This window comes from Photinus pyralis, unplaced genomic scaffold, assembly GCF_008802855.1.
Source record: "Photinus pyralis isolate 1611_PpyrPB1 unplaced genomic scaffold, Ppyr1.3 Ppyr1.4_LG10, whole genome shotgun sequence".
Lineage (NCBI taxonomy): Eukaryota > Metazoa > Arthropoda > Insecta > Coleoptera > Lampyridae > Photinus > Photinus pyralis.
The window spans coordinates 15911144-15934168 of record NW_022170250.1 but is presented as its reverse complement, the minus strand read 5'-3'; the positions used below and the strand labels follow the sequence as shown (position 1 = coordinate 15934168).

Below are 23025 nucleotides of genomic sequence, written 5' to 3'. Positions count from 1 at the left end.
ATTCCTTTCAAAAGTACAGGAGTTTTTGATATTTCTTTATTCGTTAATCTTTTGCGAGACATGACAGTAAAACCTTCCGTATTATTTTTTTCTAATTTTGTATTTAACCAGTTGCCGTTTCGTCACCGTTAAGCATAGAGGATACATGGGACTGTATCGCGCAATTGTAAATTTGTTTCTATAGCGTGATTGTTTAAGATACCATACGCAAAAAGCATCGGTACCACTCTTAAAAAGGGAGGGGCGGGGTGGTTTGAAGGTAGTGAAATTTGTATTGTTTAGAGAAATGTGTATTTTAGTGAGTTAAAACTTTATTCATAAACTACAACATTGTAAAATTAGAAAAATACTCTTTAAAGGCGCATTCACTAAGGAATGTTAGCCATAAATGCATAGCTGTTATTTTGTAATTACTCAAAGCAACTTTAACAAACAACATAACGAGACTCATTATAGTACCGATTAGTTACAAGGCACTGTTAGGCGAGGCAGCAGATCCGAGAAGTAAGGGAACATCTATGTGCATATTCCTGTGAGGAAAAGGCAGATACACTTCGCCCTATAAATGAAGACGCATACAAATTTTAATCGGCGCACGCATCCACAGACCTTTATCTTCCAAAAGATCTTCATGCAATCACAGTTGGGCATATTGCCAATGAACGTATCCGCCGGGATCCTCAGCTCGAGATTCCAAAACCTCTCGTCTCGAGGGTTGACGACGCTATCGATCACCGCCAATTCTTGCGTCTCCGTCTGTATCGTCTCGGTCGTCCTTTCTTTCACCTCGAACGTAAAGCCCTGCACGAACTTGAAGCGCACCTCGTTCACCGTCGTACCGGAATTGTTACGAACGGTCGCGATGAATGGGATCATCTGATTGGGCGCGTAGCAATTGTTTGATAATTTCACGGTGAGCCTTATCGATCCCGCGCCGCCTAGCGAAAGAGGAATTTTCTCTTTCACGCTCTCGATGGGAGACTAAAATGGGGTGTTTAAGTTCTAAAGCGACTCGTTAAAAATCACGCAATTACGCTACTCATCGAGCCGAGGTAACAGCAGCTGTAGACGTTGAAGACCTTCACACAGGTATCGTTTATGCACCATTTCTTGTCGATCTTCGCGCGCGCCTTGTACTTCACGCTTCCGTAGAGTACCTCAATTGAAGATGGAAGGTTGTCCGGCAAGTTAAACGTGAACGGGTAGACGTAGTATCCTGGTGTGAAGCTTGTTTCATCTGAAAGAGAAGGTGAATTCACACAATCGTCCAAGGGATCCGCTACTAGATGGGCAACTCCGAAATCTTCTACCCCTTCTTGAGTGATAACACTCAAGATAGACAAAATAGAAGAGGAGGAGAAAAGCTGAGGAGAAAGTGCCTCATTGGCCCAGCTGCTTTCAAACTAACCTCCATCCAGAGGAAGGCTCCCAAAGGCTCCGTTGGCCGAACAGAAAAGCAAATCAGCAAGCCACGCCACTTAAACACAATCATAGAGTTATAATATATATATTCTATGACACAATTGAGGAAACTTGAATAAGGGTGAATTTCACCCCACCAAACGTCTAAAAAATTAGAATTGTTTTGTGCGAACCACCAATAAATTTGTAAGACCGCAAGGGCGGATTTCGACACTTTAAACATCTTTCAACAGAAATTAGAAACCTTTTTTGTGCGGGCGCTAAATAATTTTGTTAGACCTGAAGGGTGGATATCGGCCCTTTAAAGCACCTTCCAACAAGAATGAGGATTTGAAACCTTTTTTAGGGTGTCAAATCGACTTTCTTGACTTCAAGGGCGCATTTCGCCCCTTTAAACTTCCTTTAAAAGAAAACAGAAATTGAAACCTTTTTTGTGCGGGTGTTAAATGAATTTTATATATCTCAAAGGCGGATTTCGCCCCGTTAAGACGCCTTCCAAAAAAGAACTATCATTTAAAACCCTTTTTCTGCGGATGTTAAATACCTTTTTTTAGACCTCAAGGGCGGATTTCGTCCCTTTAAAACCCCTTCCAAATGAAGTAGCATTTAAAACCTTTTTTAGGGTGTCAAATTATCGATTTTTTTGACTTCAAGGGCGGATTTTGCCCCTTTAAACATCTTTTGAAAAGAATGAGATCCTAAACCTTTTTTTTAGGGTGTCAAATCCAGACTTCAAAGGCAGATTTCGCTCCTTTAAGACACTTTCCAAAAAGAACTATCCTTTGAAACTTTTTTTGTGCGGGTATTAAATGAACTTTGTCAGACCTCAAGGGCAGATTTCATCCCTTTAAAACACCTTCCAACAAGAATGAGCATTTAAAACCTTTTTTAGGGTGTCAAATCGATTTTCTTGACTTCAAGGGCGGATTTCGGAGGAGCCGCCTTCAATGTTGTGGTAGTCAGCATTTGCCTGCATCCTGGAGGAACCAGACGACACCCACACGCCCATAAAGGCTGTTTAGTGTGTTTACAGACAGACAAACATAATAAAATTAACATCAATTTTCAGGTCATGTAATTCATACATTAACAATAAAATAAATAAGTATCTTTTTGCAATATTCCACTTCCCATACTTACACAGCAGTAGACTGGATTCCATTTTGAAAAGGGGCTCTAGTTTATATATTGTCGCTCTGCCCGCCTTCCACGCGACTTTTATCCGCCCGGAAAAAGTAATTTTTATGTCTGAAACATGATCGACCTTTATAATAGAACCACTACGGACCGAGTTACTTCGAACTTTGCAGTCGGCAGCAAATGTACAGTGAACCTTTCCGTTGACAACCTCCCCTGGAAGGTATATTTGCTTTTCGAACTCGATTCCGCAGGAACCTGGCATTGTGCGTGATCTGGTAGGTGTAGCACCGATTTATCTATTCCCCATTTGCCAACTATTCACTTACAAGGGGCCGTTAGCACTCCATTCTCCACGGTAACCACAACACGTGATAATGATGTAATCCATAAATAAATCAATCCCTTTATTTATTTATAATAGTTATTTATGGACGTTATCATAACACATAGAATGTGGCTAACACACCGTCTCTACATACACGATGAAACAATGCGGGAAGATAAATTGACGTCACAGGTACTGTTGGTACCTACTGCTTGCGTGTTATAATTCCGTTTAATAATGTCACATTATTAGCAATATTTAATAAGATTTTCTCAACAATAAAGTTGGGGTGAGAGTCCACCCTAGTCCTTTTTATTGAAATATTCTCTTCGACACCTCTAAAATTGCAAAAATACTCTCAAAAATGCACCTATACCAATTAAGCACCTAAAGATCACATCGTCAGCCAATCCTGGAGTTGAAATCAGACCTAACCAAAATCTCATTTAACTTTAAAGTCAATACGTAGTTCACATATACAAAAGTACGTAAATTGGAATCATAAAGATACCAACACCGACAAACAAGAACAGGGCCTGGATGGCACAGCAAACAGAAAAATACTGTTGTATATACGCCACGCGGACGTTTTATTTGGTTTCGGCACTCACAGATGGGACACCCTGTATGAATTTTGTTTAAACAAACGCCTTGTTTATTTTGTTGCAACGTTATTTTGTGTTAGTAAGATAAGGAACATCTGGAATAATTGCGTAAGACTTTTGTAAAAGTTTATCTCAGGTCGTAGATAAGAAGCTTTCTTATCGCTGTTGGTTAATTGGTTACAAGATAAGCACAGGTGCAGATTATTGAGAGACGACGCAGTAGCGAAAGGTGGAAAGGGGTATATTTTCCCGTTTACAAAGAAGTGCTGCGGTTATCGTGCGTTTGTCGCTGAAAAAACGCTTTTCTGTAAGGTGGTAATTAGTAAGTGGTAGCGATACAGAGCCGTACCTAGACCAGTTCAAGGTCGCTCTCCACCTGGCCGTGATCTTGGAATGTAGCCTGTAGGTCAATGACGCTTACCACGTGACTTCAAGATCAACAAAAGTCAATGACATTACAAATGGTCAAATAATTCGTTCTCAAGGTCATCAAAGGTCGATAATTTTTGTTTCATTTCTTTATCAAGGTCGTCAAAGGCGAATGATCGCATGTTTTGTACGTTTTATTTTCAAGGTCATCAAACAATGCCACTTTGACACCACAAAAATGAGACCGTTGGCCTTTTGATGGTTATAAACTTTTAGAGGTTATGGACCTTCATTCTCCTAATATTTTGTAGGTCCCAGCTATATTGATTCGTGTTATTATCGGATCTTGTTCACAGCTTGACAGTTCACGTTCACTGTTGACCTCATTACGTGAACGCGGATCGAACCCAAACGTCCACGCGAAGCGGATCCAGATTAGCCATCACGTTGGATCCGCGTTCGTGGCCACGCTGGGGTTAGCGTCTCCGCTAAAAATAGGCTTATTGATCGACAGATCTTTCAGCTTTACCTTGACCTACTTTCCAAGGTCACTATCAGCGGAGAGGGAGTGTCCTATGAATTTCACTTTCACCTCGTTTTCAAGGTTACCGCCACACTAGTCTTGAAAATGAACCACACAAATGGGGTCATTGAACTGTGATGACCTTGAAAATGAAATGACGCTATAAAAGAGGGGTAATTGGGGACGGGAGCGTTATTTTGGCCTACTTTCCAAGGTCACTATCAGCGGAGAGAGTGTCCTATGAATTTCACCTTCACCTCGTTTCCAAGGTCACCACCACACTAGCCTTGAAAATGAAATATCAACCACACAAATGGGGTCATTAAACTGTGATGACCTTGACAATGAAATGACGCTATAAAAAAGGGGTAATTGGGGACGGGAGCGTTACATTCGCCTACTTTCCAAGGTCATTACCTGAGAAGAAGGGAGGCGAGCACCCTTTAGTTTGACCTTGAGCTAATCTCCGGTCACCGCCACGCGACCTTCACCTTGACCTACTTCCAAGGTCACCAGTACATCGTAGAGGTCAACGTAAAAGTTCATACAAACGAGTTACCTGTCAGGTCCTTTGCTTACATTATGTTCGAATGGTCCTTCAAGCCGGATAGCTACGAAAACTATTTGAATAAAGATTTATTAGTCACACATTGGCGATTTGGACGCCTCCCCGGACACATATTCTAATGCTAAGTATATACAAACGTCTGGTCCTCGTTAGACAAGTGCGTAATTGTGTTCGGACTCTATCACTCCGCACCTCTGGGAATGTCCGAGTATGTGCGTAATCAATCGTGTACGGAATTTGAACTTTGCATTGCACAGTTTGCACTCGAATGGCGGCGTGATGAAGTGCCCCAGGTAATGCGACTCCAACTGCATTTGAAAGTACGTGACGTACTCGCACAACAAGCAACGCAGCAGCGAGCGATTGTGATCGAACTCGCGATATATGCTATTGTGCTCCTGGAGGTGGCGAAAGAGTCTCTTTTCGTACATCGACGAATACTTACACCACGGGCAACTGTAACTTCGCGTTTCCTTCAGGTCGTTCGCCGCCGGTTTGCTCTCAATCTGATTTCGTTTACGTCTCCGCCTCTTTTTAACCTGTCTCTTCGGCGAACCCGCCGCCGACGGTTTCGCCGAGTACCGCTGGATGAGATCTTGCGACAACGGGTTCAAGGCGACCCGACACTCGGGCAGTTTGACCAGACCTTTGGAGTAGAACTCGTCGATGGAGTAGCTGGCGAACTGTTTCTCGATTTCGCAGAGTCTCTGATAGTTCGGATCCTCCTCTTCGTCCTCCCCATTAAAAATAACCTTAAAATCCTCGTCGTCTGTCAGTTCGTGTTTATGAATCTCGAGCAGGTCGTCATCGGAATCGATTGCCGACTCGGTTTCACTGTCGACTAGGTCGATGTGATCGACGACCGCGGGGGCCCGGAGCCATTGCACCACGTTGTCAATGTCGATCGACTTGGTGTCTTTGCAGGACGAGTTTAACAAGTAATTGTAAATCTTCTCCTCGGTTTCCTGGCACATTTGCTTGTACTGGTACGCGTTGGAAAGCGCCTCGATGCATGCTCGACACAGAATATAGTCCTTAACAAGATCTAAGGTCTGCAAGACACCAGCAATGAAAGGGGTTGGGCAAATACGGCCCCCATACTTACAACGAATGGGATGCAACTTTCTATTTTCTCCTTAAGATTGGTGAGGTTATCCGAATGGGTTTCGCTTACATCAAAACTCTGAAGGCAAGTCCTGCAGGTGCGTGTTCCACTCATTATTTATTGTAAAATCACAACAAATTCCAGGTACATGTAAACAAGCGCAACTTGGCAACGTCGCCTCGCCAAGGTTGCCACTAACCTGAACAATTCGTCTTAACCTCACTTTTAATTTATTTTTGTAGTGGAATACAAGCGGTAATTACCACGCCAATTGTGCAAATGAATCTTTCTCGTTTTTTAGATGTGGGCAGTTTGGGCGTTTCGGGGGCTTCGAACGTACGCCCCCTACATTACCTTGCCTTTCGCAGCGATAGTCGGGTACGTCGGTTACAATTTCGAGGGGTTCATCTCCGATAGGTACACCCCCTTTAACGGTAAGCCGCGAATTCGGCGGTTTCGCTCGGTTTTCAATCGTGATTTATTTAGAGTCGATAAAAGAGACGAGGAGCGAGAGACTTTTGAGCGACGATCAGTTGGACTCGGCGGCGAGCGTCGAACGGCTCAAGTATAGCGCCAACGTTTTAGGAAGAAATGTGTCGCCGTCACTGAAGCAATGAGGCTTCGTGCGTGCTTCCGTTGTAAAATAAAGTAGGATAATTCTGTTAACGTTATTCGCAGTATATTGTGCAGTTTTATTTGTCGACTTTCATTGATATTTGTTATGTGAAACAAGTCAGTTTTGTATATTGGGGGCGTCCCAAGGTACTATAATGGGGACCATCACGTGATCGTTCCTTACTGTTCATTACTAGACCCACACATATAGAACCAGATGAATTGCCTACATTCCCTCAATGGGATAGGATTTGATGCTCAGTTTTGTTTGTTCGACACTATCCCCTCCTCTGGAAAAGGCGTGGCTTAAAGATATAGTGGGAGGAGTTTTGCACGAAGAAGACTATGTGATGTGTCGAATCAATGATAGGTCTCTTCTGTCCAGTAGCCAAAGTAATACTTAGTAGGTTTTAAAGTGAAACTGAGTTTATCATAGCCTTTTTTAAGACTTGAAGATATATCCCCTTAATCCCAACCCAGCTTGAGGCTATTTTGAATGACCTTGAACACTAATCAACATCCTCATATGTGGCATGTTTTAAGGTGTGCCACTTTAAGCTATCCTTATCGTGCGAACCTGCAACTCTGCCTGCTTATTCCCCTATCCTTCCTCTGTGACTATAGGGTACTAAGAGGGGTTAGGTCAAGGGTTAGGTACCAGTTGAAGCCTTCCAGAATTCTTATAAAACTCGCTGGAACTAGTCTGTAGCTGCCTAAGGGGAGTAGTACTTTGAAGGGGATCATATTTATGTAGCTTAAGTATCTAATATTCGCTTTTTTTTACAAGCAGTCTCATTATTTAATTGTCAGACCTCGTACACTGATCACAAGTCAAATTTTTGAGAAGGTTGTGTTAAAAGGCCGTCTTGCGATGCTATGGCTGCGGCAAACCGGGAGTCCTACTTCGGGAATACAAGGATTGCAACAGCAGGTTACCGTATCCATGATCTTCAGATACCGTTCGGACCGGAGAAGGTCCAGCTAATTAACAATATGTATTTCATGTACTTTATGCAAGAGACTTCGGAATGTTATTGTTCACAAATGTAAAAGGAGTGGAGTTGAAATCTATTTCAGCCGGACATTCTTTGGCTTATCAAATCTCGTGTCAGATTTAAATTAGTCAAATTCAAGAATTACGTTTTCCACAGTTACTTTATTAGTTCTCTTGCTCCATATTTTCCCTCTATATTCTTTTGTCCGATGAGTTTTAGGGGAACATATGGCATTTCTTTGGCTTTAAATGCATTCTGTCTAAATGTGTAGGAACTCCTTCGCCGTTTTGATTCATTTTACACACTTTTGATCTATTATACAATAAACTTTGTAATGGTCCTAGGGGTCTATCAAGCGGACACTGAAAACGTTGACTTACCCTATACTTACCGTTGGAAACTCTGGGAAAAAACTACGAGCAGAGTCACCTACCTTTCAAGTCGAAACGATGGACATTTCGAGGCACTTTTGAATTTGGATGGCAGTCCGCTCGATGTGGGTGGCACGAATGGACTCCTACGTTGCGTAATCGGTTCTTTGTATGTGTTGGGACGTGAGACATAATCGGGAAGGGAATTAAATAAAAGACAGAACTTTTGTGCGTAAGAAATGACAAGAACAGATAAATATATTACGCACACAACAAGACCATGCGAAGGAAACCTTCTACGGGACAAAAACCGCGGTATAGGCCACACAAATACATGAAATAAATCACCTACAGCAATAAAATGCAAGAGAAAATACACATAAATAAAACATCTCAAATTTTATGATAAAAATCAGATAATCAAATCAAATGCTATTAAACAAAGTTCATAAAAACAAAATACACAAGACATCATAAATACCGTGGAAAACATGATAAATCAATTCAGTACAAAAACACATCAAAATACCTGTACGATCAATTGAGATAACACAACTCATAAAATACATAGGAAACATCAAAATGGTGTGCCTCTACTCCAGCCTTCATTTAACATAAATTAATTGAACACGAAAAAAGTACATGTGAGAATGCCAATACCAAGTACTCATGTGAAAATCGATTATCGCTCAAGCAGAACATATTTTAAATAGAGGAAATGTTAGTGAGAGGGCCCCTACTTGCATTGCTAAGATGCTAAGAACTGCAATCCGCATGAGACGAGTAGGCAACAGATACAGCAAAAGATCGAACTGTATTAGGTACCTACTCCACCGAGACAGAATTAACCACTCGCACACACAAACATCGAAACATCAAATAAGAGAGCCCCCCCCCCCCCTTCGTATAGCTAACGCACAAGAACTGCAGCGCGCCACGAATCAGAATTTCGGAGATTGTCGATGCAGTTAGCAATTATTCGTTGATATAGTTTAGCCACTGCGGGTTTAGAAAAATATTTCCGCACAGGTCGGTATACTAACTGAATTTTACACTTGTTTTGTGTAGGAATTCAGAAATTAATGCAGAAAGAGAAATTTCTTTATTGTCAAATTCCTAATTGAATATCTTTTTACATAACTTAATACCTATATGGACCTTTCTCCGTCTTCGTAAACTGCAGCCCTCTCCAAGAAAATTCGGCGCTGGATAATTAATAAATAATAAAACGAATAAAAATTGCCATTGCGCACAAATTTAAAACAAAAAAGTTGTTAGTAGAATCCGACCCCCTAGGAAGGTATGTTGACCCTCGTGCCGAATATCCGTTACAATCACTTCCAGGAAAGTCTGTAGATATGCAATCCCTGAAATCTTTAGCACTAGGCTCTTTTTACAACTAACTGAACCCGCAAAGTGGGTATCTACTCAATATGGCGCCCAATGTAGCTGGCACAACAGCCATAAACTTGAACCGTTCGCCCATCTTGTCCGCATCCACCAACATACCGTAGCTATAATCTAAGCTGGCAATTTCCTGGCCGTTCGCGTTGCACCTCAACTTTTCCAATCGATACTCGATTCCCATGTTCAGCAGAAACCGCCTCTGACTCACCGGTCCATACACCAAGACCTCACTCTTATCGACCATCACCTAAAAACGCGAGACTGAGATAAATTCCATCGAGCCGCTCACCACCTTTCTTATCGCCTCAAAATCGACATCGGCCGTCAGATCGGCGCTACCCGGCTCGACTAACGGATCGTGCAGCTTGTGCCGCTTGAACGCCCGAAACGTGTCGGCGCTCTTCCCCCCGTGCCCGTAGTCGACGATCAGACCGAGACCGCCGTGACTCTCGATGCGTTTCGCCAACTTGTCGGCCAAGATCAGACCCTCCGGGCACACTTCAACAAAGTCGCGCGTCTCGTCCGCCGAAACGAAACACTTGCCCACGGCCGTCTCGCCTGGGGCGAGCACGAAACGGAACTTCTCCGGGCCGTCCGCGTCGATCAGGATCTCGCGATAGCCCCGCTCGGTCTTCTTAAATTGGTGTATGGGCAGGACGTCGAAGAACTCGTGCGCCAAGTAGAAGCCGAACTGGTCGGGCACGTCGTCGAGGTGTTTGTGCCACGTGATCGGGACGTCGAAGGGCGACAACAAATCGGACTGTAGTTTCGTGAGATGCGGGCTCACTTCGACTAGATGTACGGTTGTCTGATCCGGCCGAAGGATGAAAAATGAAGTCACGAGATCAAAAGAGCAAGATCACTAATTTCGCTCTTTAAAAGACAAGTTTAAAACATACCAACCCTGGTTCCAACAGTCGAAAACGTTCGAAGATTCGCAGGATATCGTAGCAGAGCGTGCCTCGGCCGGGACCCAGCTCGACGATCTGCACCGGTTTCGGCAGGCCGACTTTCGACCACTCGTTCACGAACCATATCGCCAGCAGTTCGCCGAACATCTGACTCAGTTCCGGCGACGTTACGAAATCGCCCTTTTCACCGAGGACGTCACGATGCATGTAGTAGCCGGCTTGGGGGTTCAGTAGAACGTGCTTCATGTAGTCCGCGACTGTAATGGGGCCCCCCACCTTTATTTTGGTGATTAATTGTTGCGCAATGGAGAAGCTCGACGGTTCGGGGGTCGCTTTGGTGCTCAGGCTGCGTTTTAAAGTGCGCCATAGCAGTCGCTTAAAAAGGAGACGCGTAGAAATCAACATTTCCGTTATTATGGCGAAGTGGGGGCCACCGTGTCTTTAAAAATGTAAAAATACCAGCAGTTTATATTGAAAACTTATAACATAACCTTACTTTCTCAAATTAAAAGATGTGGCAGTGGCTCACATCCCATTACAATATACACGGTGTGCTGCCAGTTCTGAATGGTTTCGTGTCGCCATAAGCCCTACAATCACCATTTTGAAATGGCGCAGAAAACCATATCAAAATCCATTCCTTTGATAAATTAGAATAAATCTGGAGACCCCTGTTAGGTGCCTTTTGGAATTTTGGGGTTTTACTCCACTCCACAACCTTTTTTCACAGCTTTCCAGTTCATTTCTATACCTCCATAAGCACCAAAGAAAGTTTTGAGATTTTAAATAGACATTTAACTTTTCTAAGGTGCATAAAGGAGCCCCTTGTGTCGTTTTCGGAGCTAGGAACCTATAACGCTCTGGCAAGTATTTACATTAACTTTGGAAACTTCTGGTAAGGGCCAAAAATCCTATGGAACAGGTTGCACACGCCCTTGACGGGCAATTAGAAGATTTTGGGATGAAATTATACAGCTATATAGTAAACTCACGAGAACCACCGACTGCTATAGGACATGTTCCAGGAACTTTTAGCACTTTCCCCGTCATTCAAAATGCTTCTTAATAAACACGCTAAGCCTCTTTTGAAAGCAAGGTAAGTTTGAAAATCTGTAGGGCACATCGAAAAGTCATGAAAAGTGCCTGCACCGTGGGGTATCTGAAAGAGCTTACAACGCTCGAGCTTTCTAGAAATGTCATAAACTACATTCTGAACAGCCTAAAAAATATTTAAAGGCATTAAAATCCTTTTCAGAGGCCCTTCAAGTGCTCCAATGCTCTTCTAGAGTTTTTCAAAGTATTCTACTAGAGTCTTTAGTAGCACTTAGTGATCCATATGTGGATACCAAAGAGGAGGAGTCTTCTTGAAACCTTGGAGTCATTACAAGCTCTTAAAGGTCTTTTTTAAACAGCGTTTCGGGTTTTTAAGATTAATCGGAAGTGATCCAATATTCTAGGTCTTTAAATAGCGCCTTTAACTTTCTAATGACGTTTGGAGCGTCTAAAAAGCGTTAGACTTAGAGCAGGTATTTGAAAGCCTTTAGCAACCCTTCTAGATTTTTCGAGTGTATTTTACTGCTAGAGACTCTTATTACTTATTAGGCCTTTAAACTAGTTCAAAAACACTCAAGAGTGTTCAATAGCCTTTTAAGTACGTCCAAGGGCCTTCTTCTGGATTTGCAGTTCTTAAAACCTTCAAGAGATTCCAAGACCTACCAGAAGAACTTAAAAAAAGACATTTTAGGTTTTTTTGACACCTTAGAGCTTTAATAAGCTCTTAAGCCAGGGAGAAACAAGTACCATTTTTGGTGTACACCAAATTAATTTACATTAATTTTCAAATTAATTCACCTTAATTCAAATTAATTCACGTTATAATTCACGTTAATTCAAAATAATTCACGTTAATTCAAATTAATTTTCGTTAATTCAAATTAATTCACGTTAATTCAAATTAATTCACGTTAATTCAAGTTAATTCAAACTAATTCATGTTAATTCAAATTAATTCACGTTAATTCACGTCAATTCAAATTAATTCACATTAATTTACTTTAATTCAAATTAATTCACGTTATTTCAAATTAATCGAGCGATCGGACGATTGGGAGAAAGCATAACTGTCTCGTTTAAAATTCGACGCTAATATAAAAGTGTAAAAGTTTGTTCCAAAAGGTGTAAATTCAACAACTTGACCGAGATATTTATGAGTTACACCAATCCTTAGAGTTTGGTCAATAATCGGTTCATATTTACGAAAGTTAGTGTTCTTGGAAGTGATATAGGCAAACAAATTCAAATTAATGTAGGTCAATTCAGAATAATTCGCGTTAATTCAAATTAATTCACGTTAATTCAAATTAATTCACGTGAATTCAAATTAATTCACGTGAATTCAAATTAATTCACGTTAGTTCACATTAATTCACGTTAATTCACATTAATTCACGTTAATTCAAATTAATTCACGTTAATTCACGTTAATTCAAATTAATTTGCATTAATTCACGTTAATTCAAATTAATTCACATTAATTCACGTTAATTCAAATGAATTCACGTTAATTCAAATTAATTCACGTTAATTCAAATTCATTCAAAAGGGTGTACCCCAAAAATTCAAAGTTGTTTCCCCCTAGCTCTTAAGGTCCCTTGCGCGTTTTACGAGTGTTTAATAAAACCTTTACTTTTAGGTACTGTGCAGTAAACAGGTGCCATTGAAGGCGAGTACGGCATAAAACATGGCCTGTTTCTTTAATTTCAAATGCGAATGCCCGACTTCAGCATACATTGTGCCGAAATTACTCAACAGCATTATGGGACCTCTAAAAGACTCAGAGAGCCTTCTAGGCGCTTTGAGAACTTCTAAAGTTTTGCAACACAAGCCGGGTATTTAAGGATCTTTAACAGTCATAAATTGTCGCAAGCATTTTCAAGGAAATTCAATAAGGCCATAAGAGCCCCAAGCAGAGTCCTTAAGGTTCTCTCGTTTTCTCAAGATCCACGCATTGAAAAGCATTTTTGAGTTTCAGAAATTCTTTAACAGCTTTTGAAGGTAAGAACCATCTATACGTCGTCTAGTATAAGAACAGTCGCAGGTAGCCGCCCACTGCAAAACTTATGTCTTTTTCTCCGCATAGGCTAGATAAAGATGAAAAAATACAAGCATTAGTTAACAGGCGACCAGTTTTGCAGTGGGCGGCTACCTGTGACGATTGACGTGACTGTTTTTATACTAGAAGAACAATAGATCGTTTTAGAGCATTCATAAATCAAAATGGCGCTACAGTTCTAAAACCTGTTCCTGTTCCACGCCACCTTTTCATTTAATTTGTAATGTTTACTTCACTTTCCACAAAAACATTGCCGAGCGACTGGCAGGTGGCTTTTTGGATCATTGAAAAGCGCACATCTTTCATGAGGGTTTTGAACATTGTGGGAGGAAAACGTAGTACCGCTGGTGTGGAGGGGTATGGAGTATTCCCTAAGGAAGGAAGATTTGGTGGTGTTTCGTTCCAAAAAAAAAAAAGAATATAAAGACCATGAGGACGCATTTTGGGGAAACAATTGTAGCAATGTGGTATAGAATAACTCCCAGGAAAAGAAGATGTGGTGGCTTCTGTTTCCAAAAATCCCCTTTTTTCGACATTGTCGTATTGCTCGTTCACGGCCTACTCGACTTCCACGCTTTCTCCTACTCTCTTGTTTTTTTCAATTGTTTCCCAAGCTGACTTGTTTTCACTGTTTTACTATTTTCTTCTTCTTCTGCGTCATTTTTTGCTACTCGGAATCTTCGACTACGTTGGTTACTTTGGATTCTTTAATGATCTGATGGATTAATCAGTTTCTTCTACATGTCTTCAGCTTTTTCTCAATCGGCTTCGAAACTGTGACTTTTCAAACTTTGGCGACCTGCTGTAAGGTATGGTGATTTTTGCCTCATAGCAACTGGATACTCCATGCCAAAATTAGAAGAAGAGTCTGAGTAAAAATAGATTTTGCACCTTGTTTACAACCACCCACTCACAAGAGGAATCTTAATTACCCAAATTAAGAGCATCTCAATGCTAAATTAGCAGAAACGTGGGCACCTACATACACCTCAATCCTTGACTTCTTCAATAATTTAATTTGGTAATTGCCGCTTAACGACATAATGACTTTTATTCATCCCAACAATTTCTATTGCAACTGACACATATTTCAAATACTCGCACAAAAATGGTGTTAGGTCTAATAGTGCCACTTCTGAGCATCTCACTGCTTCCCCCAGGTACGTACACCATTCAATCTTCTTTTTACCTCAACCCTGCTCAACTCGACAGCGTTGAGCGACGTGTGCACGACGGTCGCCTGCCGCAAGGCGTCCAGCGACGTCCTCAGCTTCATCGACCCTTCAATTGACCCATGCCGAGATTTCTACAAGTTCACCTGCGGCAGCCTGTTCAAGAAGACCTTCGACACGAAACTGGTCTCCTTGGAGGCGCTCGTCGGCAAAGAGGTGGAGGACCAGACGAAGAAGATGCTGCAGAAATCCGTCGACCCAAACGAACCGAAGGCCTTCCAAGCCTTGAAGAAGTTTTTCAGAGCGTGCATGGATGAGGTTACGATCGAACGCGACGCCACGCAAACGCTCAAAGACGTTTTGGGGAATTTGGGCGGATTGCCCCTGTTGGAAAGCAAATGGGACGAGAGGAAATTCAACCTGGAGAACCTCATGATTAAGTTACGCGAATACGGGTACGAGTACATGCAGCTGTTTTACTTCGGCACGACCGTAGGCGAGGACGATAAAACTTTATTGGTGCGTGTGCCAGTTTTTTTTTCTTTGGGTGGGTAATGGCCGCATTTTTAGATTGGCGAACCTATAATCAAGAACGTTGAACCGGATTACGTCGACTCGTACTATGAGTTTTTGCGGAAGGTCTCGGAGTTGGTCGGGGTGAAAACGTCAACTGCCGAACCAGAATTGAAAGATCTGTTGAACTTTAAGCTCGAACTACTGCAGGTGAGTACCGAGTAGTGATGTTCTCGTCCTCGTCTCCTGCTACATGACGCAAATAAATTCTTGCATCTCTGCGCTCCTGGTGCCATTATTACCTTTGAAAGAGTTGCGGTTTCAAAAGAAAGAAGAACGCGTGCACTTATTTTCTTTCTTTCTGTACTCCTAATAGATCATCAAGCAAGGTTAGTTACCAGGGCAACTCGACTTTCAGGAATTTAGGCGTTACAGCTAGCGTCAAACCTCTTAATATCATTCTTTGATGCAATTAAAGGTTTTTGGATTCGATCCTGATACAACTACTACCTACCCTTTGACTGCACCTAAAGAAAGCCAAGTGAATGGGTGCTAGCTCATTTATTTTCTTTTGTTCTGTGACCCTAATATAACAATCACGGCAAGTTAGCATAGTAGCCTTCGCCAAATTTTTGGTTTACCAATTCTTCCAAATTCACATTCGTATAATTGCTCCTGATACAATCGAAAATTTCTGAAAGTGAGACACAAACGGACGTCGGATTGGGTTATTGTACTTTTATCCTCCTGATACATTTTACTACCTTTTGAAAGAAGAAATTTAGTTCCTATTCTGCTGCGCTCCTGATAGACAACTGGTAAGTTATGAATGTTTGCGGTTCTACGATCTTAATAAAATTACTACACCTTAAAAGGGTTGTGATTGTAGAAGAAACCAAAACATACAGTTAAGGTGATTAATTTCAACCTGTGCTCCTGATAAACCAACTGCTAATTCTGATGTAACACTAGCCTTGTGGCAGCAAATCCCGAAGCGAACCTGTAGACTAATTTGTTGATTTATTTTTTTTCTGTGCTCCCGATACAATAATTGAAAATGACAGCAATCATGACGGTCATTGTCCTAGATTTCCGATATAACAAGGGGTGCCAACCGCAAGCAGTTGACATCAGCAGCCTGGACAGAAACAGGCCCAAGCTTATGCATTGATTTTCTGCTGATACAATTATGTCTTAAAATTGGGACGGAATTACGATCTATTTATGGATCCACTTCTTCTGTACTCCCGATACAATAATTGGTAATGGCAGTAATTAAACCGGTCATTGTCCTAGGTTTCCGATATAACAAGAGGCACCCACCGCAGTCAGTCCACATCCTCAGTAGTCTGATAGAAAACAGGTTCCAGCTTATTCTATCCTGATACAATTAAAAGTCTTGAAATTGGCACGGAAACATATGTCGGATTAGAATCTGATTCCTTTACGTTCCTGATACCTTGCGGTAGCAACTCACGAGGGTAACGTGTGGACCAGTTTATTTATTTACTTTCCTGTGCTCCCAATACAGTAATTGGTAATGACAGCAATCAAGGCGGTCATTGTCCTAGGTTTCCGATTGAACGAAAGGTACCCACCGCAGTCTGTCTACATCTTTCAGTGTGCCAGTTGTCTGGACCAAAGCTGGCGCAAGCACATTCTCTCCTGCTACAATTATGTCTTGAATTTGGGACGGAAACATACGTGTAGTACATATCGTATAATTCTACATTCCGAATGTTTTATTATTTTTCGAAGAGCTTGTGCTAGTGAAAGAGCGGAGATGACTGTCTCAGTTATTACCTTTATTCTTTTGCTCCTGATATAAGTGAACCAAAAGCGAGTTTTTTTCTCTCCTGGTAGAATTATTAGTCAAATTGAGTCTTAAGCATATACCGGGTTAGACTCCTGTACTGCTACTACACTTTGAAGGGGTTCCAGACAAAAACAAACCGTGAAGTACACGTTCAGTTCATTTCCTTCTGGGCTCCTGGTACAACAACTGACATGTTGATCTTTAAATGAGCCCTTGCAGGATCCATTTATTTCCGATCTTTCTGTGCTCCTGATTGCCTACGCCCCTAACGCGTTTATTGCCTTTTAAAAAGGGCTTTGGTACTAAAATGTGGCAGCATGTACAGGTAGAAAGTCCTAGTTTCCTTCTCGATGTGCTCATGATACAACAACGATAACGTGTACGGCTCAAGGCGATCAAGTTTTTGATACAAATTCTAATCCTCGAAATGCATGTTTTTGTATTTCAAAGGTCTGAACGGAAACTTGTCCCCGCATCGTGTTATGCTCTCCTGATGCTATCAAAAGTCTTAAACTTGGGACGCGATCGGTCGGTTGATTGGATTGCCGCACTTCGTCACTCCAGATACTATTACCTACACAAATTTGAAAAAATAGTGGCATCGCAAGAAAACACTCTGTAGTTAGTAAAGTTAATCTCTTCTCTCTGTGCTCCTGATAGCAACGGGGATTTTAAGGCAACCTTGATACAAGCTTCAATTCTTCGAAACGTATCCACTGCACAGAGTTGCGTGTAGCTATTTCACTCGCTTGGAAACAGCTGGGACCAGAGCTTGCATTTATTTTCTCCTGGTACAATCGAAAGTCTTGAGGTTGGAAAGCGATCAGAAGTACGTTTGCCCATCTACTCTCCTGACACGATTAGCACTTCTTTGAATGATTGTGATGGAGTAGATTCTTTTCGTATTTAGTGGTCTGGTCTCCTGATACAATCAAAAGTATGGACATTGATTAGGGGTTGGATTGAATTGTTCGAGCTCCTGATATGTTTATGTTGTGGTACCAGACGAAAGCAAAGCGCGGAGGATCTATTCCCTTTGTTACTGTGCTCCTGATAGAAATGTTTGGTTAGCAAAGCAACCTTCGTCTCAAGGGTCCGTCCCAAGTGACCTGGAGCACCACTTTCAGAATTTTTTAATGTTAGCTCATGGTTTCAGATCGTGGAGAAATCCGGTCCATTCCAGAAGACCACAATAAGAAACATCCAAAAAGAATTCCCTTTGCTCAACTGGTCTAGATTGATTAATAAGATCATTCATCCGAATAAAGAACAGTCGGACGACCAAGAGATGTACTTTCCATCGGTGGAGTACCTGAAGGAGCTCGGGGTCCTTCTCAAAAACACAGCAAATCGGCAAGTATAGCATTTTGTGTGGCAATCGAGCGGATAACCGCCACATTTCAGGACGCTTGCCAATTACATCATGTGGCAAACGATTGAGTCGGCAATACCGTATTTGCCGCACGAGTTCAGCCATCTCAAGGAGAAGTATCCGCGAGCGTTCTACGACACCAACCACGACGCATCTACGAAGACGAGGTTGTCGTACTGCAAGAACGAAGCCAAACGAATGTAAGCCCGAATAACGACGAATCACTTTACTGGACTTAATCGTAGATTTCCGCCGGTATTCGAACTCATGTACATCACCGAGTACTTCCCGCGCGAAAGGAGACAGAGCATAAAGGACCTGGTGTCGATTATTCACATGGAGTTGATGAATCTGTTAAACGAGACCGAGTTGTACGATGAGAGCACGAGAAAGATCATGCTTGAGAAGGCGAAAGCGATAACGTACCACTTCGGTGCGCCCGAAAGGCTTTTCGAGGATGGACTGGCTTCGAGGTTGTTCACCAAGGACGAGGTAACCAAATCTTCCGAAGGCACTAACCACCCTCGACCATTTCAGAACGTAGAGACCAACAACTTCCTAACCTTGGCGTCAATTCTACTGAGGCAGAGGGCTAACTTCAGGTACAATCTGCAGAACGGGGTCAACCGCTACGACAACTACTACGAGGAGACCACGCTAGTCCACAGCTTCTACGAGCCTTACCGCAACGCGTTCGGTAACCGTCGACTCCCAACACGAACACATGCTAATCACTACCCCTTCCAGTCATACCAGCGGCGAGCCTCCAGGGCCTGTACTTCAACGAGAATCGGCCCCAATACTTAAACTTCGGAACGATCGGCACCATCGCCGGCATCGAGCTGATACGCGGCTTCACCGAGTCCGGCAGCAAGTTCGACAAGGACGGCAATCGCGCCGAGACCTGGACGAAGAACACCGACCAAGTGTTCAGCAAAAAGACCGACTGTCTGGTGCGCGAGGCGAGCTTCTTCGAAATAGAAGACTCGATCCTGCGGGTAAGTGTCGACGAGCCCGTCCGAGACCCAACCGCCTCTTTGTTAAAGATGGACGGACGGCTAATTCTGGAGAAGACCACCTGCGATTACACCGGCGTAGAGATTGCCTACCGCGCCTACAACACCTGGGTCAAAATTTACGGGAAGGAGGCGCAGCTGCCCGGTCTGAATTACAATCCGAGGCAGCTGTTTTGGATTTCGTCGGCGAGCACGTTTTGCGATACGATCTCGTTGGACAATTTGAAACAGTTCATCGTGGAGGATCACCAGGTGCATCCGACGTTTCGCGTTTTTGGCTCGATGACCAATAACGAACATTTTGGCAAGGATTTTAATTGTACGATCGAGTCACCGATGAACCCGGCCATTAAGTGCAAGGTGTTCTAGTACCGCCCCCGTATGTTAACTTCTGTATTTATTTAACTGTAAATAAAGGTCGTAATGTATTTTTGGTTACTTTTATTGCATTCGATTCCATTAAATACGCGTCACTGCTTATATAGAGAACGGAAGGTTTCTAGAAAAAATCACATATCCATAATCGACCTGATGGCGTATGCTGGCGCCCCGATGTCAGGGATACTTGCTGCAAGATTTTGTTCAGGTGCTTTTATAGCAGGTTGTGCCTTTCAGTGTGTCTTCTGTATTTAAATCGCTAATTATCACAATATTTAACAAAGAAGTACCTTCGGCCTAACTTAGAACTCAAAAAATCCTCACCTGTAAAGCACAAAAAGTCTTCTAAAGTGCCTCAAAAATCATAATATATTTTTAACGAAAAAAGTTTAACAATTATTTAAAAAATAAGTCGCCGTTATCAGTTTCATTAACAAAGTAAACAGAGTCGTCCCCTTGGTCGACAAATTCCTCAGTCCCGCAAATCCCGCGGGATCCCGCTCCATTTATGTGCGGGATTAATCTCGCAAGAATGCAAGAATCTCGGTATTGCATTCCCTACACATCATCAATAATCGACCTGATGGCGTCTGCTGGCGCCTCGATGTCTGGGATACTTGCTACAAGATTTTGTGTAGGTACTTTTATTGCACGTTGTACCTTTCAATGTGTCTTTTAGTATCTTCTAGTTGTTGTTTTAAATGCTATCCAATATCCTTCGTTAATTAATTTCGCATCTATTAGTATCTTTTATGGATGTCCCGCAAATTAATAATCTACTTTTATTGCATTCGATTCCATTAAATACGCGTCACTTTGCTTATATAGAAAACGGAAGGTTTCTAGAAAAATCACATCATCAATAATCGACCTGATGGCGTCTGCTGGCGCCCCGATGTCTGGGATACTTGCTACAAGATTTTGTGTAGGTACTTTTATTGCACTTTCTGCCTTTCAATGTGTCTTTTAGTTTCTTCTAGTTGTTGTTTTAACTGCTATCCAATCTCCTTCCTTAATTGATTACGTGTCTATGAGTGTCTTTTATGGATGTCCCCCAAATTATTAATTTACTTTTATTGCATTCGATTCCATTACGCGTCACTTTGCTTATATAGAGAACGGAAGGTTTCTAGAAAAATCATATCATCAATAATCGACCTGATGGCGTCTGCTGGCGCCTCGATGTCTGGGATACTTGCTACAAGATTTTGTGTAGGTACTTTTATTGCACGTTGTACCTTTCAATGTGTCTTTTAGTATCTTCTAGTTGTTGTTTTAAATGCTATCCAATCTCCTTCGTTAATTAATTTCGTATCTATTAGTATCTTTTATGGATGTCCCCCAAATTAATAATCTACTTTTATTGCATTCGATTCCATTAAATACGCGTCACTTTGCTTATATAGAAAACGGAAGGTTTTTAGAAAAATCACATCATCCATAATCGACCTGATGGCGTCTGCTGGCGCCTCGATGTCGGGGATACTTGCTACAAGATTTTGTTCAGATACTTTTATTGCACTTTGTGCCTTTCAATGTGTCTTTTAGTATCTTCTAGTTGTTGTTTGAAATGCTATCCAGTCTCCTGTCTTAATTAATTTCGTATCTATTAGTATCTTTTATGGATGTCCCCCAAATTATTAATTTACTTTTATTGCATTCGATTCCATTAAATACGCGTCACTTTGCTTATATAGAGAACGGAAAGTTTCTAGAAAAAATCACATCATCCATAATCGACCTGATGGCGTCTGCTGGCGCCCCGATGTCTGGGATACTTGCTGCAAGATTTTGTTCAGATACTTTTATTGCACGTTGTGCCTTTCAATGTGTCTTTTAGTATCTTCTAGTTGTTGTTTTAAATGGTATCCAGTCTCCTGCCTTAATTAATTTCGTATCTATTAGTATCTTTTATGGATGTCCCCCAAATTATTAATTTACTTTTATTGCATTCGATTCCATTAAATACGCGTCACTTTGCTTATATAGAAAACGGAAGGTTTCTAGAAAAAATCACATCATCCATAATCGACCTGATGGCGCCTGCTGACGCCCCGATGTCTGGGATACTTGCTGCAAGATTTTGTTCAGGTACTTTTATTGCACGTTGTGCCTTTCAATGTGTCTTTTAGTATCTTCTAGTTGTTGTTTTAAATGCTATCCAGTCTCCTGCCTTAATTAATTTCGTATCTATTAGTATCTTTTATGGATGTCCCCCAAATTATTAATTTACTTTTATTGCATTCGATTCCATTAAATACGCGTCACTTTGCTTATATAGAGAACGGAAGGTTTCTAGAAAAAATCACATCATCCATAATCGACCTGATGGCGCCTGCTGGCGCCCCGATGTCTGGGATACTTACTGCAAGATTTTGTTCAGGTACTTTTATTGCACGTTGTGCCTTTCAATGTGCCTTTTAGTATCTTCTAGTTGTTGTTTTAAATGCTATCCAGTCTCCTGTCTTAATTAATTTCGTATCTATTAGTATCTTTTATGGATGTCCCCCAAATTATTAATTTACTTCTATTGCATTCGATTCCATTAAATACGCGTCACTTTGCTTATATAGAGAACGGAAAGTTTCTAGAAAAAATCACAGCATCCATAATCGGCCTGATGGCGTCTGCTGGCGCCCCGATGTCTGGGATACTTACTGCAAGATTTTGTTCAGGTACTTTTATTGCACGTTGTGCCTTTCAATGTGCCTTTTAGTATCTTCTAGTTGTTGTTTTAAATGGTATCCAGTCTCCTGCCTTAATTAATTTCGTATCTATTAGTATCTTTTATAGATGTCCCCCAAATTATTAATTTACTTTTATTGTATTCGATTCCATTAAATACGCGTCACTTTGCTTATATAGAGAACGGAAAGTTTCTAGAAAAAATCACAGCATCCATAATCGGCCTGATGGCGTCTGCTGGCGCCCCGATGTCTGGGATACTTACTGCAAGATTTTGTTCAGGTACTTTTATTGCACGTTGTGCCTTTCAATGTGCCTTTTAGTATCTTCTAGTAGTTGTTTTAAATGCTATCCAGTCTCCTGCCTTAATTAATTTCGTATCTATTAGTATCTTTTATGGATGTCCCCCAAATTATTAATTTACTTTTATTGCATTCGATTCCATTAAATACGCGTCACTTTGCTTATATAGAGAACGGAAAGTTTCTAGAAAAAATCACATCTTCCATAATCGACCTGATGGCGTCTGCTGGCGCCCCGATGTCTGGGATACTTGCTGCAAAATTTTGTTCAGGTACTTTTATTGCAAGTTGTGCCTTTCAATG

General features: G+C 41.6%; 5 protein-coding genes across 6 annotated transcripts; 2 read left to right on the top strand and 3 right to left on the bottom strand.

Moving 5' to 3' along the window:
• Positions 1–293: 293 nt before the first annotated feature.
• On the bottom strand, positions 294–3057 carry LOC116161065 (arrestin domain-containing protein 2-like). Of its 2 annotated transcripts, none has more exons than XM_031474266.1 (5): positions 2726–3057; positions 2563–2670; positions 1035–1237; positions 610–981; positions 294–559 (listed from the first exon to the last, which is right to left on the bottom strand). In XM_031474266.1, exons 2-5 carry the CDS (start codon positions 2582–2584, stop codon positions 467–469), a joined length of 690 nt encoding a protein of 229 aa, XP_031330126.1. In that variant the 5' UTR covers positions 2585–2670; positions 2726–3057; the 3' UTR covers positions 294–466. The 2 variants fall into 2 exon arrangements, with proteins under 2 accessions (XP_031330126.1, XP_031330125.1); XM_031474265.1 differs by having other exon boundaries at positions 2719–3041.
• A 1947-nt stretch (positions 3058–5004) lies between these two features.
• Positions 5005–6257, bottom strand: LOC116161064 (zinc finger and BTB domain-containing protein 6-like). The gene is made up of 2 exons (XM_031474263.1): positions 6058–6257; positions 5005–6004 (listed from the first exon to the last, which is right to left on the bottom strand). The coding sequence occupies exons 1-2, from the start codon at positions 6169–6171 to the stop codon at positions 5102–5104; spliced, it is 1017 nt and encodes a 338-aa protein (XP_031330123.1). The 5' UTR covers positions 6172–6257; the 3' UTR covers positions 5005–5101.
• LOC116161066 (small integral membrane protein 12-A) lies at positions 6230–6752 on the top strand. The gene is made up of 3 exons (XM_031474267.1): positions 6230–6312; positions 6359–6491; positions 6544–6752. Exons 2-3 carry the CDS (start codon positions 6359–6361, stop codon positions 6672–6674), a joined length of 264 nt encoding a protein of 87 aa, XP_031330127.1. The 5' UTR covers positions 6230–6312; the 3' UTR covers positions 6675–6752.
• Positions 6753–9117: 2365 nt separating this feature from the next.
• Positions 9118–10875, bottom strand: LOC116162188 (protein arginine methyltransferase NDUFAF7, mitochondrial). The gene is made up of 3 exons (XM_031475735.1): positions 10345–10875; positions 9738–10253; positions 9118–9692 (listed from the first exon to the last, which is right to left on the bottom strand). Exons 1-3 carry the CDS (start codon positions 10759–10761, stop codon positions 9438–9440), a joined length of 1188 nt encoding a protein of 395 aa, XP_031331595.1. The 5' UTR covers positions 10762–10875; the 3' UTR covers positions 9118–9437.
• A 3635-nt stretch (positions 10876–14510) lies between these two features.
• LOC116162497 (neprilysin-1-like) lies at positions 14511–19787 on the top strand. The gene is made up of 9 exons (XM_031476121.1): positions 14511–14628; positions 14681–15159; positions 15211–15363; positions 18126–18322; positions 18374–18541; positions 18587–18833; positions 18879–19038; positions 19089–19339; positions 19388–19787. Exons 1-9 carry the CDS (start codon positions 14577–14579, stop codon positions 19724–19726), a joined length of 2046 nt encoding a protein of 681 aa, XP_031331981.1. The 5' UTR covers positions 14511–14576; the 3' UTR covers positions 19727–19787.
• Positions 19788–23025: the final 3238 nt, after the last annotated feature.

Bases quoted from the DNA above. Each gene is read 5' to 3' on its own strand.
- LOC116161066 (XM_031474267.1), top strand. From the start codon at position 6,359: ATGTGGGCAGTTTGGGCGTTTCGGGGGCTTCGAACGTACGCCCCCTAC. The intron at 6,492-6,543 runs GTAAGCCGCGAA...TGATTTATTTAG, and splicing joins TAGGTACACCCCCTTTAACG to AGTCGATAAAAGAGACGAGG.
- LOC116161064 (XM_031474263.1), bottom strand. From the start codon at position 6,171: ATGAGTGGAACACGCACCTGCAGGACTTGCCTTCAGAGTTTTGATGTA. The intron at 6,005-6,057 runs GTAAGTATGGGG...GGTGTCTTGCAG, and splicing joins AAAGTTGCATCCCATTCGTT to ACCTTAGATCTTGTTAAGGA.
- LOC116162188 (XM_031475735.1), bottom strand. From the start codon at position 10,761: ATGTTGATTTCTACGCGTCTCCTTTTTAAGCGACTGCTATGGCGCACT. The intron at 10,254-10,344 runs GTATGTTTTAAA...CGGCCGGATCAG, and splicing joins GACTGTTGGAACCAGGGTTG to ACAACCGTACATCTAGTCGA. The intron at 9,693-9,737 runs GTGGTGAGCGGC...TCGCGTTTTTAG, and splicing joins ATTTTGAGGCGATAAGAAAG to GTGATGGTCGATAAGAGTGA.
- LOC116162497 (XM_031476121.1), top strand. From the start codon at position 14,577: ATGGTGTTAGGTCTAATAGTGCCACTTCTGAGCATCTCACTGCTTCCC. The intron at 14,629-14,680 runs GTACGTACACCA...TCAACTCGACAG, and splicing joins CATCTCACTGCTTCCCCCAG to CGTTGAGCGACGTGTGCACG. The intron at 18,834-18,878 runs GTAACCAAATCT...CGACCATTTCAG, and splicing joins GGTTGTTCACCAAGGACGAG to AACGTAGAGACCAACAACTT.
- LOC116161065 (XM_031474265.1), bottom strand. From the start codon at position 2,824: ATGCCAGGTTCCTGCGGAATCGAGTTCGAAAAGCAAATATACCTTCCA. The intron at 1,238-2,562 runs GTAAGTATGGGA...CTTCTCTTTCAG, and splicing joins GGAATCCAGTCTACTGCTGT to ATGAAACAAGCTTCACACCA. The intron at 560-609 runs GTCTGTGGATGC...CTTCATTTATAG, and splicing joins AGATCTTTTGGAAGATAAAG to GGCGAAGTGTATCTGCCTTT.